Source organism: Clavelina lepadiformis, chromosome 3 (assembly GCF_947623445.1).
Source record: "Clavelina lepadiformis chromosome 3, kaClaLepa1.1, whole genome shotgun sequence".
NCBI classification, from domain to species: Eukaryota; Metazoa; Chordata; class Ascidiacea; order Aplousobranchia; family Clavelinidae; genus Clavelina; species Clavelina lepadiformis.
This window is the reverse complement of record NC_135242.1, coordinates 9,074,803-9,088,522: the sequence shown is the minus strand read 5'-3', so window position 1 is coordinate 9,088,522 and position 13,720 is coordinate 9,074,803. Positions and strand designations below refer to the sequence as shown.

Below are 13,720 nucleotides of genomic sequence, written 5' to 3'. Positions count from 1 at the left end.
GTGTTGGTCTGATTACCTCACACATATTTTACGTCTTAGGCCCACGTATGCAACGCTTTGCCTGACTAAGGTTGTGCATTAAGTTTTAACCTTATCCTTTTTCAGTCTTGTTAATTTTTTTGCGAGTAGTTGAGTCGCGTCTGGCAGTGAATGTGCCAGTGAGTGAAAGTTTTCATATTTCTGCAAATTGCAGAGGTGAAATATGTTGCTGCATATTAAACCCTTTATAACTTTAGCGTTCCACCTGAACTTCAAAATTATCAACCTACATTAATCATGAACAACTAGGCTTGGACTATCTGTACATCGGTTAACCGTTAACCCAGTGGTTCTCAACCGGGGTGCCATTTACGTTTCGCAAGTTGTTGCACACTAGTCCAGGAAAACGGTTGCGAAAATTATTTCTATTTAATGCAGAAACTTTTTGGTTTGACTGTGGGTGCCGCCAAATCTTTTGGTTGTTTGCAGGGTGTCGTAAGTCAAAAAAGGTCGAGGTTAACCGATTAACTGAGGCAATTTTAGCTATTTGATATCCGGATAAAATTTGGTCGGCCAGATAACAAGTGCATAACGTTGTTAGTGCGTTTTTATGCCTTTTAACAAATTTTGAACTCTCCTGTTTTCAGAAACGGGCAGTTTAGCAGTACAGAAGTGGTCTTGAAACGTTAAATGTTGAAAGAATTCGTTCTATTAATTATGTCACAAACAATACACCAATCGATCAAAATGTGCAAGTAGAATTATAAGTTATTCTCAAGGCATTAACACTTCAATAGATGCATTGGAAGGTGAGGACTGGGCGGTTTTTTAAAGAAAGCTGTTTAAAATCGATTGCACGCTTCTGAATTTACTAAGTTTAAAAATAAATTATAATAAAACAAAAATACTAATTAAACATTAAGAATTTGTGAAATTTCGGACATATATTTGTTTTTTCCAGAAAAACTACGTCACACTTAAACGTTTTTACAATCGACACATTATGCTTTACTAGAAATTAGCATAAAAAGGTTGCTTTGTGCTTATCGTTTATTATACGGTTAACTGGTTAGCTGAAACAGAAATAACCGGATAGTAAATATTATTGGTATCCGAACTAACCCCATGAACAACCTCAGTTAAAAAATGCGCTTGCCGAAATAATCTCGTTTCGTTGATTTTCATTAACTTTTAGTTTAGAGTTTAGACCAAAACGTTTCAGGTTAATGATTATAGAATGCCCCGACCTGGTTGGAATACGTTTATTTACCGAAAAATTCCACCAATTCAAACTAGGGTAAGATTATTGTAATAAAAGCGGTTTCATAGTGATTGCACCTACACGGGATTACTGTAGTGTACTGTAGTACTTAGTAATCTTTGATTGCACCCGTACAGGATTGCACCCACGTGGAATTGCACCCACACGGGATTGCACCCAAATCGAATTGCAACCACACGGAATTGCACCCAAACAGATTTGTAACCACACAGGATCGCACCCACACACAACTGCACACGTTCGGACTTTTGGACTGCAAGAAACAAGTACTGAAATAGATAAAATTAATAGGAAATACGTTACGTACGTACCATGGATAACATTTAAATGATTTCGTAAAACATATTTAGCCTAACAGGCAGGTTACACGGCACCAAAATCGTTCTATACGGCGTTTCAAAATTGTACACTATAAACTGCCAACTACTATTGTATGACTGAAAGTTAGAATTTATTGCATAATTTGCGCTTCGCACTTTTTGGACGGGCGACCTGGTGGTTAAACGTGGAACTTAAGCAAATTCCATTATAGTTTGCTCCTTCAGTGTTCGTTTATCTCATTTATTTTGACAAGCGTTGGAGCAAATGTTGCATTTGTTCTCTGGCTCTAAAACTCTAGGTACGCCCTCTGATTCCGTGTGGGTGGAATCTCATCGGATGGTATTTCGTATACCTTATAGGTGCAATTCCATTCGGCTGCAAATCCTGCAATTGCATGTGGGTGCAAACGGTTTCAAAAAGTGAAACTATATTGAAACTTTCTCGATCCGCCAGTAATGGACCCAACTTGTGGCAGATTAAATGGAAGTGAGCGCTCTTGGCGTAGCAAAGTTAGTCTTTATGCGGCTGAAGGTAGAATAAGTGGAATCACAATCGGCGAGAATAGTGTTTTTTATATTTATGCATGTTATACGTTAAGGAAAAACAGAAATAAAGCTTTATAGCCTATTGTATAGGTTGAAATTACCGGTAAGTGTTGTGATTAGTAATGCACCGAATAGGTATACAAAGTTCACTGTTCGTTTCTGAAATGGATTTGTGTCAAGCAGCAAAATAATTTTTGCAACACTTCTCTGTTCTTCAGGCATCCAATGAACTCACACTTCAATTTCAACTTCAACTCACACAATTGAAAAACTTCAATGCATATGTTGGAACTGATTACCGTACATTAGGATTCTTCATATTCAGGTCATGTTTAAAAAGTTCAAGTTAAATAGATTATTCTGTATCAACTAAAACTAAATTTGCAAAAAAAAATTTGAAAAATTTTAACTTTCTGATCCCGCTCGTGAGCTCCAAACTTTTCAGTTAAAATCGCTGAATTTGGGAATTCCTCCAAACCGATCGAGAATGTTGAAAAAGTTGGATTTGTTGGCTGTGACAAATATAAAATATTTTTTGTTTAATACTCTATTAAATGTGACATCAGCAAGCATCTTCAAAAGCATTTTTCTGTCGTATTTAGTTATAAAAGCAGGATTGTACTTCAAAATGAAATACGCATTTTATAGCCATTATACCAGATTTTGGACTTTGTTCATCACAAGTGTATAATTTTGAAAGTCAATTTCCTGCTTTCATAATACTGAAAAATTTTATGTATACCGTACATGGAAGGCCAGGAAGAATGTGATTGGAAGGCATGGTGATGCAGGAATTAACGAATATGGAAGGTGTCTCTTCCAGCATATGTTGTAACAACAATGTGCTTAGCGTTATGAAGAGTTTTTTCCAACAGAGAGATGTGCACAAGTGTACTTTGTACAGTACAAAGATAGTGCACAACAGCCGTCGTTGATGGATTTTTTGTATCACTTTTTTACAACAGAAAGATGAACACCAGAGAGAGAGAGAGAGAGAAAGATGATGATGAGAGATGTACAGTACAAGGATAGTGAACAACAGAGGTCGTTGATAGATTTTTGTATCGTTTCAGCTGTCTTTTTTTCTGTGGTAGACGTTCGATTTAAACAGGGAACTGAGCTATCTATCGTTTACCATCTGGTTGTCTGCAACTTGCATCTCTTGGACCCCAAGACTTTATAGAACCAACTGATCTTATAGAATAAAGTGGGAAACCTAAGCATGACAAAGATGTACGAAAAACTTTTGCTGGCAACATATCAGCTTATTTCAAGGAACTTTAAGAATGCATGGAAGACATTGAGGTGGAATGGACGCTGTCCAAATCCGTGGTCCTGGCATCTTCTAGTGCTTGCGGGCGGAAACGGCTCGGTGTGGCGAGGAATAGTGAGAAAAGAACCCCAGAGCACCGAAGGTTTGAAGGAGCTATTCGAGCAAACAAGGCGGTCTACAATAGCCTGACTCCATGACAGGCCTTCGTCTGCTTTGCCGATCTCGGTACATTGAAGCGCGAAAAGCTGCAGCACTGGCAGTGAAACAGCCCAAAGAGCAAACCTGGAAAGAATTCATATAAAAGTTGGAGTCAGACAATAGATCGACTAATAAAATATTCTGGTAAACCGTTTGCAGACTGCCGGGCAAAAGATATTAAGCTGCAAAGTGTGTTAAGAACTAACAGGGTGGCCTCCTCACCAAAGAGGATGATATCCATGATAGATGGAGAGAATACTTTTAAGATCTATTGAACTCGGTGGCAGAAACAACAACTGATACACAAGCGATATGTTTTGGAGAAAAAAATAATCCCACCGAGGCCAAAGTTACCCAAGCTGTCAGATATCTGAAAGCTTGCAAGGAGGCTGGGAGTGATGAAATCCGACCTGAAATGTTGAAGGCCATGGACAGAAGAGGAATCCTCTGGCGGAACCGTGTGTTTCAAGTGGCATAGAGTCCAGGTAAAACACCAAAAGATTTGCAAATGGGTTCTATCAACCCAATACACAAGAAAGGTGACAAGGAGTGTTCTAATTATTATCGGACCATTGCTCTGCTTAGTCTAGTTGGTTAGATGTAGGCCAAATGTCTTGAAAAACGATGCCCTGAAATAGTTGAGTCACAACTTGAGGACACACAGTGTGTTTTATGTCCTGTTCGGAGCACAACGGATCAAATTTTTACTCTTAAGTAAATTTTCGAAAAGTCTTAGTAATACGCAAAACATGTCTATGCCTGCTTCGTTGAACTCGAAAAAGCGTATGATCGAGTTTCTCGAAATAAGCTCAGGGGAGTGCTGCAGGAGTACGGTACTGATGGTAGCTTACTAGTAGCCATTAAATCACTGTACAATTTCCCTAAAGTTTGTGTCCGTTTGAACAGCGTTAAGTCGAAACCTTTGTCTGTGGATGTTGGACGCCGTCAGGGGTGTGTGCTGTTACCTCTCCTTTTCATAGTTTACATGAACTAGATATAGACAAGCAATTTACGGAAACGCTGAAAATTGTACATAGATTTATTATGCTATATCCTCGACCAATTACGGTATTTTATTTTCCGTTATGGCCGGGCAGAGTGAAACTGCATGAGAAAGCAGAGGGTTAGTTAGTTACAAGCGCTAGGCTTATGCATGTGAACAGGTCAGTTATCTAAAATTTAATTACGTATAGGTGTAAGGAAATAAATGCACTTTTCTGCAAGTTAGTCTGTCAGCTTGCCAAAGTCTAAATGTAAACATAGTTTTGCACGGAAAATGTAAGTTTTCATGCGGAGAAAATGCTTGATCTATTCAATCAATGTATCAATACTACTGTATGTATTATGCGATATGCAATAAATTGTTGTGTGATGTAGATTTATAATCTTATTTTTAAAATGAGTTAAAAAGAAGGTCCAACTTGTCTAAGAGCTTTTCCTATAAACAGTTTTTCTCCTTTTCAATATAGGAAACTTTTATTACAAAAATATATCCTGCTTTGTATAGCGTTGAACTTATTTGTCGACAACATGAGCAGAAAAAATGAAGAATCGCGCCTTTTTTTGATTCAGATGAAACTGGCATTGAAGATGTTGGTTAAGTACGTTATTCATCTGCAGCAAAGCATGGAAAGAGCGGCATCACTTCATCGAAACCCAGCATACAGTCATCGATAACAAACTCAAACGAATTTGATGACGGTTACTATTCGGATCTGAGCTGATCGGAGATTCAATGGATTGTCGCCGATTGGAGAACATGACGGATGGCAACGTGAGCTGGAAGTTTACAACAGATAAGAACGACCTGAAGTTTTGCAAAGCCAAATCGAAATCGAGAAGAAGATTGGACTCGCAAAGCAGCAAAGGAAAGAACACAAACAGAAAAAGAAGTAGAAGAAGCTAAATCGCTTGCTAGTTCTCTATCCATCTTACTGGACCCCTCCGACTGGAGTAGAATCATGGAAAAGAAAAACAAAAACAAAGTCCTAGAAAACCTGAAAGCGGAAAGACAAACGAAAGAAGAACAAAGCGGCGAAGAAGAAATTGCAAATCAGTGATGTCTACTCGGATGATGGTGATGGAATGTCGAGGAGTTGAGTTTCTGAGATGGTGTCCAGATCACATCAGACAAAGACGGTCAAGCAAACAACGTTAACATGCAACCTTTTCTTATAGAAAGGACAAGCTATCAACTACTATTGGCTTGTCAAGATTTAAGTTGGAAAAAAAACTTCATTTTCCTTTTTTCAGAGAAATTGTTTTGTCATGCTACGTCCGCATTGGGATCGGCAACCTTTAAGGCAAGCTGGTTTATCGAATGGCTGAAATAGTCGATGCTGTGGAAATTGGAATTTACCAACTTGGAAAAAAATCGTGCATTCAAAGCTATTTTACATAGTTTTTTGTTAACCTAACTTAATTGTTATAACATAGTAACCTAGATTTAGCTTGTTTCTACCTTCTAATCAAAACATATCTCTACCAAAACCTTAAACAACTAAAATCGACTTTGTGCATACCTATTCTCCTTACCTCACCGTCTATTTTTAACAACAGGCTACGTGTCCTATTTATGGTAAAAGAGTCTCTCTGTATTCTTGTTTCTGGTAAATTCACACCCGCACCTTTGTTAGTTGCAAAACGACCGGTAACAAATCCACTCGATTTTAACCGTCGAAAAATCTGCAGTGACATTGAGACATTGAGCGTTTGTAGGTGGCGTGTGTAGCGAAATATAATTGCCGCGTTTGTATGTACGTTTTACAGTTTCAAGTTGAAGTTGTAACACGAGAGAGAAACACAAATTCTTAAGCATTCATAAATATGGATCGTTTATGGTTACAATCTTTGCGGGATATAACAATTATAGGTTTGTATGGAACACGTCCACACGCTGTTTGATTGCTTGTCTAAGTTTATGGTGAAACCATAATCTCATACAATAAAAGTGTAGAAACTAAAGATACTAGAACGCTTGACACAACCAAAGCGAAAATGTTTACAGTATACGCCAATGAGAAATAAATTTAAATGATGCAGCTTGTTTTTACCTGTTTGAAATAAGGTGTACCGGTGATCTTCAAAGGGAACTAAAGTCATTTTCAACCTACTTTCTAAAACAGGAAAAAGATACGCTAATTCCGAAAATATAATTGAAATTTCTCTAGATTTGTCCTTAACGAGTTATTGGCAAAACCGTTTTCTAAAAACTGTGCGGAGAGCGTATGTGACAACACCAGGGTTGTTGGTTTTCGAGTATACTTCAAGCGCATATCATATCAATGGAAAGTTGCTGGTGCAAGGCTTGTTTCGGCAAATTTCATGGTCGTGATGGACAGTTTTTTCATATTTTTTCAGTAATGGATGATTGACTAATTAATTATAAGACACGTTTTTAATTAAACAGTGTTATCTGTATGTGCATTGTGTGGCCTTGGCTGCTCTAGGTAGGCTATAGACTAAGCCTAGTCCTCAAACTATATACGGTTTTATTAGGCCTATTTGACTTTCAGCATTGTTATAATGTTCGTTCGTTAGTTTTATTAGGCCTATTTGGTTTCAATGATGTTCATAAATGCAAACTTTTAGGTCTTACCAAATCTAACAAAATGTTGTTTAACACTAGAAGGACGGGGCGCGTCAATTGACGCATTTTCAACCTAAGTGCATCTATAACTTTTAAGTGGGGCGTCGCACAACCGTGATATTTCCTGACTTTTCCTACATTAGTGTTAGGTAACTAACCCATGAATATGAAGTTTTTATTTTACCGGTAGGGATAATTAACGTGGTCACTACCTAGAAGGACGGGGCGCGTCAATTGACGCATTGTTACTTCACACTACAAAAACCAGTTCTCGCAATAGAGAGCAATGTTTTGTTTCTGCTGATAATTACAGGTTTATCGAATTAGGTCACAGCTGCTAGCACAGGGGTGTAACAAACGTGTTGACAAACTATGCAAGTCGATTTTTCCGCAAAACAGAGTAGTTTCGTCACAAGCGCAGCCTAATATCGGAATTTTTGAAGTTTATCGAAGCGTAAGTGTAGTAAGAGTTTCTTAGTTAGATAAATTAGATAAATTTGTCGGGTCGGTGGTTGCTCGTGGCGTGACAGGAGGGCGCAATTTCCTTGTGAAGAGTTTGTGGGGCAATTCGTGGGAATATCCGATGTTTTCCCAAACCATGGCAAGAGACAGGTTTCTGGAGCTCATACGATTCCTTCGCTTCGATCTGAAGACGGAAAGGCGTAGGAATCTATTGCATGATAAATTTGCACTCGCTTCACAACTTTGGAACAGTTTTATATCAATCTGCCAAAAAGCACTCATTCCACAGTGGAAGATAACTGTGGATGAGCAACTATTGCCGTGTAAGGCACGCTGCAAGTTCATCCAATATATGGCCAATAAACCAGACAAGTTTGGTCTAAAGTTCTGGCTGACAGTTGACGTCGAAAACAAATATTTATTCAACGGTTTTCCTTACGTTGGAAAAGATGACGCAAGGAGCCCCCAAGGGAGTGTGCCCACCGACGTTGTACTGAAACTCATGGCTCCGCTTTTTCAAGGAGGTTACAACGTCACTTGCGATAATTTTTTCACCTCACTTGACCTGGCGTTGCGACTTGCGGAAAAGAAGTGCAGCCTCGTAGGGACAATGCGCCAGAACAGGAGAGAAGTCCCGAAAGAGTGCAAGAAGAAAAAGGAGTTACGTGAAACAGAAGTGTTTAGGCACGACGGCTTGTATTTTCAATGCGATTGCTTTTGTTAATTAAAATGGACATAGCGGACATGCGATAGAAGTAGTTTTTTCGAAGCAACAGCACAGTTTTCTCAACAAAAAATGTTAGATTTGCGCCGTTTTGACCTTTTGCGTCAATTGACGCACTCCGTCCTTCTAGGTATACGAAAATTGCCGTCCTTCTAGTGTTAAGAGTTGCCGGAATGACTGAAAATAAGGTTGATGTGGTTGTCAGGTGGCAGTACTGTGAGTGAAAAGATAGCCACTAGCTAGAATAGCGGGCAGATAGGCTCAAACTCACGGTCAAGTGTAGAACCTTTTGTAATATTAGTTACTTCGTATACTAAACCTCTGCTTCTCAATTTGTGACGTCACGTTGCACTAGACCCAACAGTTGAATGAGAAAGTGTTTTAAATTGTAGGGTAAAGTTGCTTCTTTTTCATAGATGTCATGCTCCAGGTTGGAAAGTCTGCAAATTGAGCTGGAGTTTTTTATTCCGCGCATTACTTAGTTTTGGTAGGACCTAAAAGTTTGCAATTATGAACATCATTAAAACCAAATAGGCCTAATAAAACTGTATATAGTTTCGACAGTTTTATTATGCACGACCACTAAATTCGCCGAAACGAGTCTAGCAACAGCAACTTTCCATTGATCTGATATGCGCTTGAAGCATGCTCTCGAACACCAACAACCCCGGTGACGTCACATCGGCTCCCAACACAGTTTTTTTGAAGTTGATTTTGCCAATAACTCGTAAATGAAAAAAGCTAGAGAAATTTCGTTCACATTTTCGGAATCAGCTTATTCTTATCGTTTTTAGAAAATAGATTGAAAATGACTGCAGCTTGCCTTGTGCTGTTGTCTTGTCTTGCTTAAAAGAAGACATTTCAAAGAGATTCGACAAGCATTTCTTGTGAATGAGGCGTTGTTTATTCAACGATTTCTCTGATACACACTTCTAATAGACAAAATCACTTTCCGAGTTGGCATCCCTGAAATAAGTTGGCAGCGCTCTAAACTCATTTTATTAAAAAAGGACCAAGACAATTATCTCGCAAGCGTTTTCTCTGAGATGACAACTTTATAAAATGACTTGAGGCGTTTCTTTAAGAAAAGAGTCGATGTAAGAAGCAAATCTTGTTACAGTCTCACTTCAAATATCAATTAGCAAAACACTTTTGAAGCAAAACTACCAATGGCAATGGTGAAATTTCAAGGTTTAATACTCAAAGAGATCCTGTCGTTTTTATGACCACAGTTCTACGTGGAAGAGCTTTACTTATTAATTTAGTCGTCAGGCTGCGATTTAGACAAGTTTTCGTTAACTTTTAGTATACAGCCGTATAGAATTAGCAATCTCAAAGAATATTGCTTAAGTAAACAAATTGGGTTAGGAAGCATGTATGATGAAATACGTTAATCTCATTCAGTGATTGTCATATCAAAGATGAACAGAACTTTTTAAACTGCTGTTTCGAATGGCTGAGATGACGAACTACAGTCATTCAGGTATTGTCTTGCGGCGTGTTTAAACGCTAAAGCATAACATTGCTAACATGCATTACTGGATTTTACGTTTTTTTTAATATTACACTTCTTTTTATAAACACAATGTATCGATCATACATCTCTGATTTCGGTCTACAATAGAAACTGACTAACATTTGCATTTTATTTATACACACCGATTGCCTCTGTGGTCAAAGTATAGTTTTTAAGAATTATGCTATCTTATAGTGGTTACCTCTTACCACTAGCAATATTAAGTCACCACTTCAGTCAACTTTCTGCATTAGAGCACCTAATTGCCATCAGCATCAAACGTTATTTTACAGAAATGCATAGTTTTACTAAAATTTGGGGCGAAAATCATGTTTTGCTAGTTGCTAAGTTGCTATTACTAGCTGGTAGTCTCAATGTCTTTGTAACCACGGAACCATCGGAATTGCTTTCGGAAACTCACCGTCTTGGATTAAACTGGACTCTCACTGATTGTTTTAGCAATGAAGAACTGGAAATACTGTTGTTTGTGGATGCTTCTCTTACAAAGAACAGATCTGCGAGTTATAACTACGTTAGACAATTAACATCTAATGTAGTTTCGAACTTGCAAACCAGCAGAATTGAAATTTTTGCGTAAGATATGAGTTTACGCTGTGCAGGAATTTAAAGCAAAAGCATTAATCACTCCTTTTATAAACTTGTTGATAAATCTTTACATGATACGCCTTAAGTGGTATAAATATTATATTAGTAAGATCCATTTAACTCGAAAGTATGTTCGAGGTAAAGCAAATTCATGACGAAATTTTGTAACTCGCTTGTTTCCTGGAGTTATTTATGGAATCAATTTGTTTTACATAACCTTATTGTATGCGAATGATATATCCTCCACGTTATGATGAAACACGTGCATCGTCACAGGAAAATGTTTTGCCTCAAGCAGTTAAAAACCTATTTTAAATCGCGGTTATTATTATGCTTTATATCTTAGAATATTTCGCATAAGTGAACGATACTTTTGTACCTGATCTCTTTTTTACTGCAGCTTCCTTCGTCATCGCTCGGTATCCTACTTTGACGAAAACTTATGCGATCACTGTGTATTTCATGTATTAAATGCTACAAAGGTTGATGAGAGGAATATCTTGTTATTGGCCAACACCGTTCATTACATACGGCAATCATTTTTCAAAAGTTCTATATTGAGGTCAGCAATTGCTCTTGTCAAATCTGTCCCTTTTCATTGTCCTTATCAATATGACTTGCAGAGAAAGTATTCACCAAACTCTGAAGACCGTAAACATCAGAATTATTTTCCATAATATAATTTCTTCAACTTTAATTGTTGTAAAATGCTTTTTTGTTGTTGACTATATTTTTGCTTTTTATAAATGCATTTCAATTCTTTGTCAGTTCAGCTTCAAGCTTTTGGAAAACTATTTCATAAATTATTTCATTTCATTCCTATACCTTAATTTAATTGCATTGTTTTACACGTATTTTGTGATTAAGACTGTAACACGCTTACGAAAAAAATTGAAGTTATTTGTATTCGTATAGACCTTTGGTCGCCTTGTTGGTAATCGACGAAAAAGATTCGGACTTTTTAAATTTCTTGACGACATTGGCACCAATTTTTCACGAAAAGAACGTGCGAGTTATTGTATTGTCTGATGGCATAGGAGAAGCAATTGGATATGCAAAAATTGCCTCAAGTCCGTTAAAGGTATGTATACTTATTAAAATTCACTACAACGAAAGATAGTGGAATTAGTTGTAACATTACTCAATCTCAATGGAATCAGTGTGTAGCCTATACCGTATATGAATTAGTTTTTTAATGAGTGCCAAATGACTTCAAGTAGATCAGAATAAACCTACAATTTAACATTCTTTATAACGTTCAAGAGAAGTTTAACGTTTAATTTATCACCAAAGTATAAAAATTTCCCTTTGCTGATAGCATTGTGTTTTGTTTAATGAATATAGATTTTTTTATAGTTCAAGGAATTCTGAACCATCTGTAATTAAAAGTTTTAGTTTTCCATCATTTTATTAAAATCGCATGTTTTTCTACTTACTTCTGTGTTTCATATATATAACCAATTGTCCTTTAAGCTAAGAGAAATAGTCCTGAGCTAAAATTGAAGAAAAATCTCTAGACTACTCTAAGAAAGAGTTTATGGTACATAAGCGATTCATTGTATCGTAAATGAGATTACTCCCTTTAATCTCCTCAGGACAATCTCTTTGTCTTCAATAAGAATTCCCATTTATCTCCGAGGGACAGCCAAGACGTAACTGCAGTGTTGTGTGAAGAAGTTAGCAATTTTCTTCCTGCATCCTCAAGGTTATTGAGGAAGTCAAATAGTGGAGGTAAAACTATCAAGCAAATAACTTTCAATAAAGCAAAAAACTTGAAAAAATCCAAGTTTTTAACATATTGTATAGAACATCATTTTTTTTCGTTTCGATAGAAAGAAATTTTTAAGGCTACGAGCTTATTTCATAGGTTTATGAATCATGTTTGACGGGTTTTTCCTTTTTGACAAAATCAGTTGTTTTAACTGATGCAATCCGCAACACGTAAACTGATGACGTCATCGGTTGAAAATGTCTAAAAAATGTATATAAATTATAATGCGATGTTGATCCGAGTATAGGATAAGAAACGAGAAAGCGTTTAGAGTTTCTGAAAAATCACGTTTGTCAAAACTTTTTTAAGTTACAACGTTTTGTAATGTTATGCATTGATCTGCGCCCGAAATACACACACCATATACATTGTACTAAAAGTTACTTTAAAACAGTTAACCTTTTTTGTTATCGTTATTTCAAGTAATGTATTGAACTTTAGCGTAATTGCGGATAACCCAACATTCCAGCAAAAATAATAATTTGGCTGTCGCTGTTTCAGCGGAAAAATTGTACGTTCAAACTTACTTCTCACAGTTTCGTGTAAAGCAAGCTCCAATCTATAAATGTAACTTCAATTAAACCCTAAATAATTTAAATCGACTTTTGGTATACCTTGCCCATTCTCCTAATTTAACCGCCTATCTGTAACTATGGGCTGCGTGGCATACTTATACAATGAAATAGTCACGTTGTAATAAATACCGTTTTGCGCATGAATTACAGTATACAATAGCTAATTTATCGGAAAATGAAAAACACTTCGTGTAATACTTTTTACCTATACATTTTTCCTCACATACCTATTATACCGATACTATGAGTTATATGATTTATAGATGTTAAAAGTAGCTTCTCTTAAAATTTGTACCAATGTATGTGTTTGTATAATAAAACCTACAAAAATTTATCGTAGTTGATAACAACTCGTCGATTGAACTATCTGATGTGTTGTCCACGTCATTCTCAATAACTTTGATATGGAAGAAAATATCACCGCAGCCAACCACATTTGTCGTGAATCATTTTCCGAACCACGGACATGTCGCCACGAGGAATGCAAACAACATTACTCTCAGCGGTCTCCGGCCAGCTACGACTTATAAGATCACATTACGACCAGTTTTCCTGGAAGGAATGGCTCGCCCTACAAGTTTTGTTTATAGCACAGGTGAATTTTTGCGTGCACATATTTTAGATAAAGACTGAGACGACGTGATATATGTAAATTGGGGAAATTTTCTTAAGACATCAGAACATAAGGGAGGTGTTTCTTCCTTTTCTCGGAAGAGAACTCAAATAAGCAATCTATAACCTTTCCTTAGAAATAATAATTTTAACTCCATCTTCATTGAAGTGCACAATGCTCTTACAAAGTGCGATATACAACCTTTACAACAGACACTTTTTATGTCTTGTGGGCATATATGGGAAACTACAATTACGCCAGTTCTG

The 13,720-nt window shown here is 36.9% G+C and overlaps 1 protein-coding gene across 5 annotated transcripts in view; it reads left to right on the top strand.

Annotated features, from left to right (window-relative positions):
- Positions 1-10,158: 10,158 nt before the first annotated feature.
- The window catches only part of LOC143448317 (uncharacterized), a 28,159-nt gene continuing 24,597 nt past the window's right edge, over positions 10,159-13,720 (top strand). For 4 of the 5 annotated variants that reach the window (XM_076948001.1, XM_076948000.1, XM_076948002.1 and 1 more), the window contains exons 1-5: positions 10,159-10,483; positions 10,896-11,057; positions 11,411-11,576; positions 12,091-12,226; positions 13,182-13,436. In XM_076948001.1, coding sequence (XP_076804116.1) covers positions 10,185-10,483; positions 10,896-11,057; positions 11,411-11,576; positions 12,091-12,226; positions 13,182-13,436 — 1,018 coding nt within the window. In that variant the 5' untranslated portion in view covers positions 10,159-10,184. Of the gene's footprint in view, positions 10,484-10,895; positions 11,058-11,410; positions 11,577-12,090; positions 12,227-13,181; positions 13,437-13,720 lie in introns of those variants that run through there. The other variant, XM_076948003.1, reaches the window with a different exon arrangement.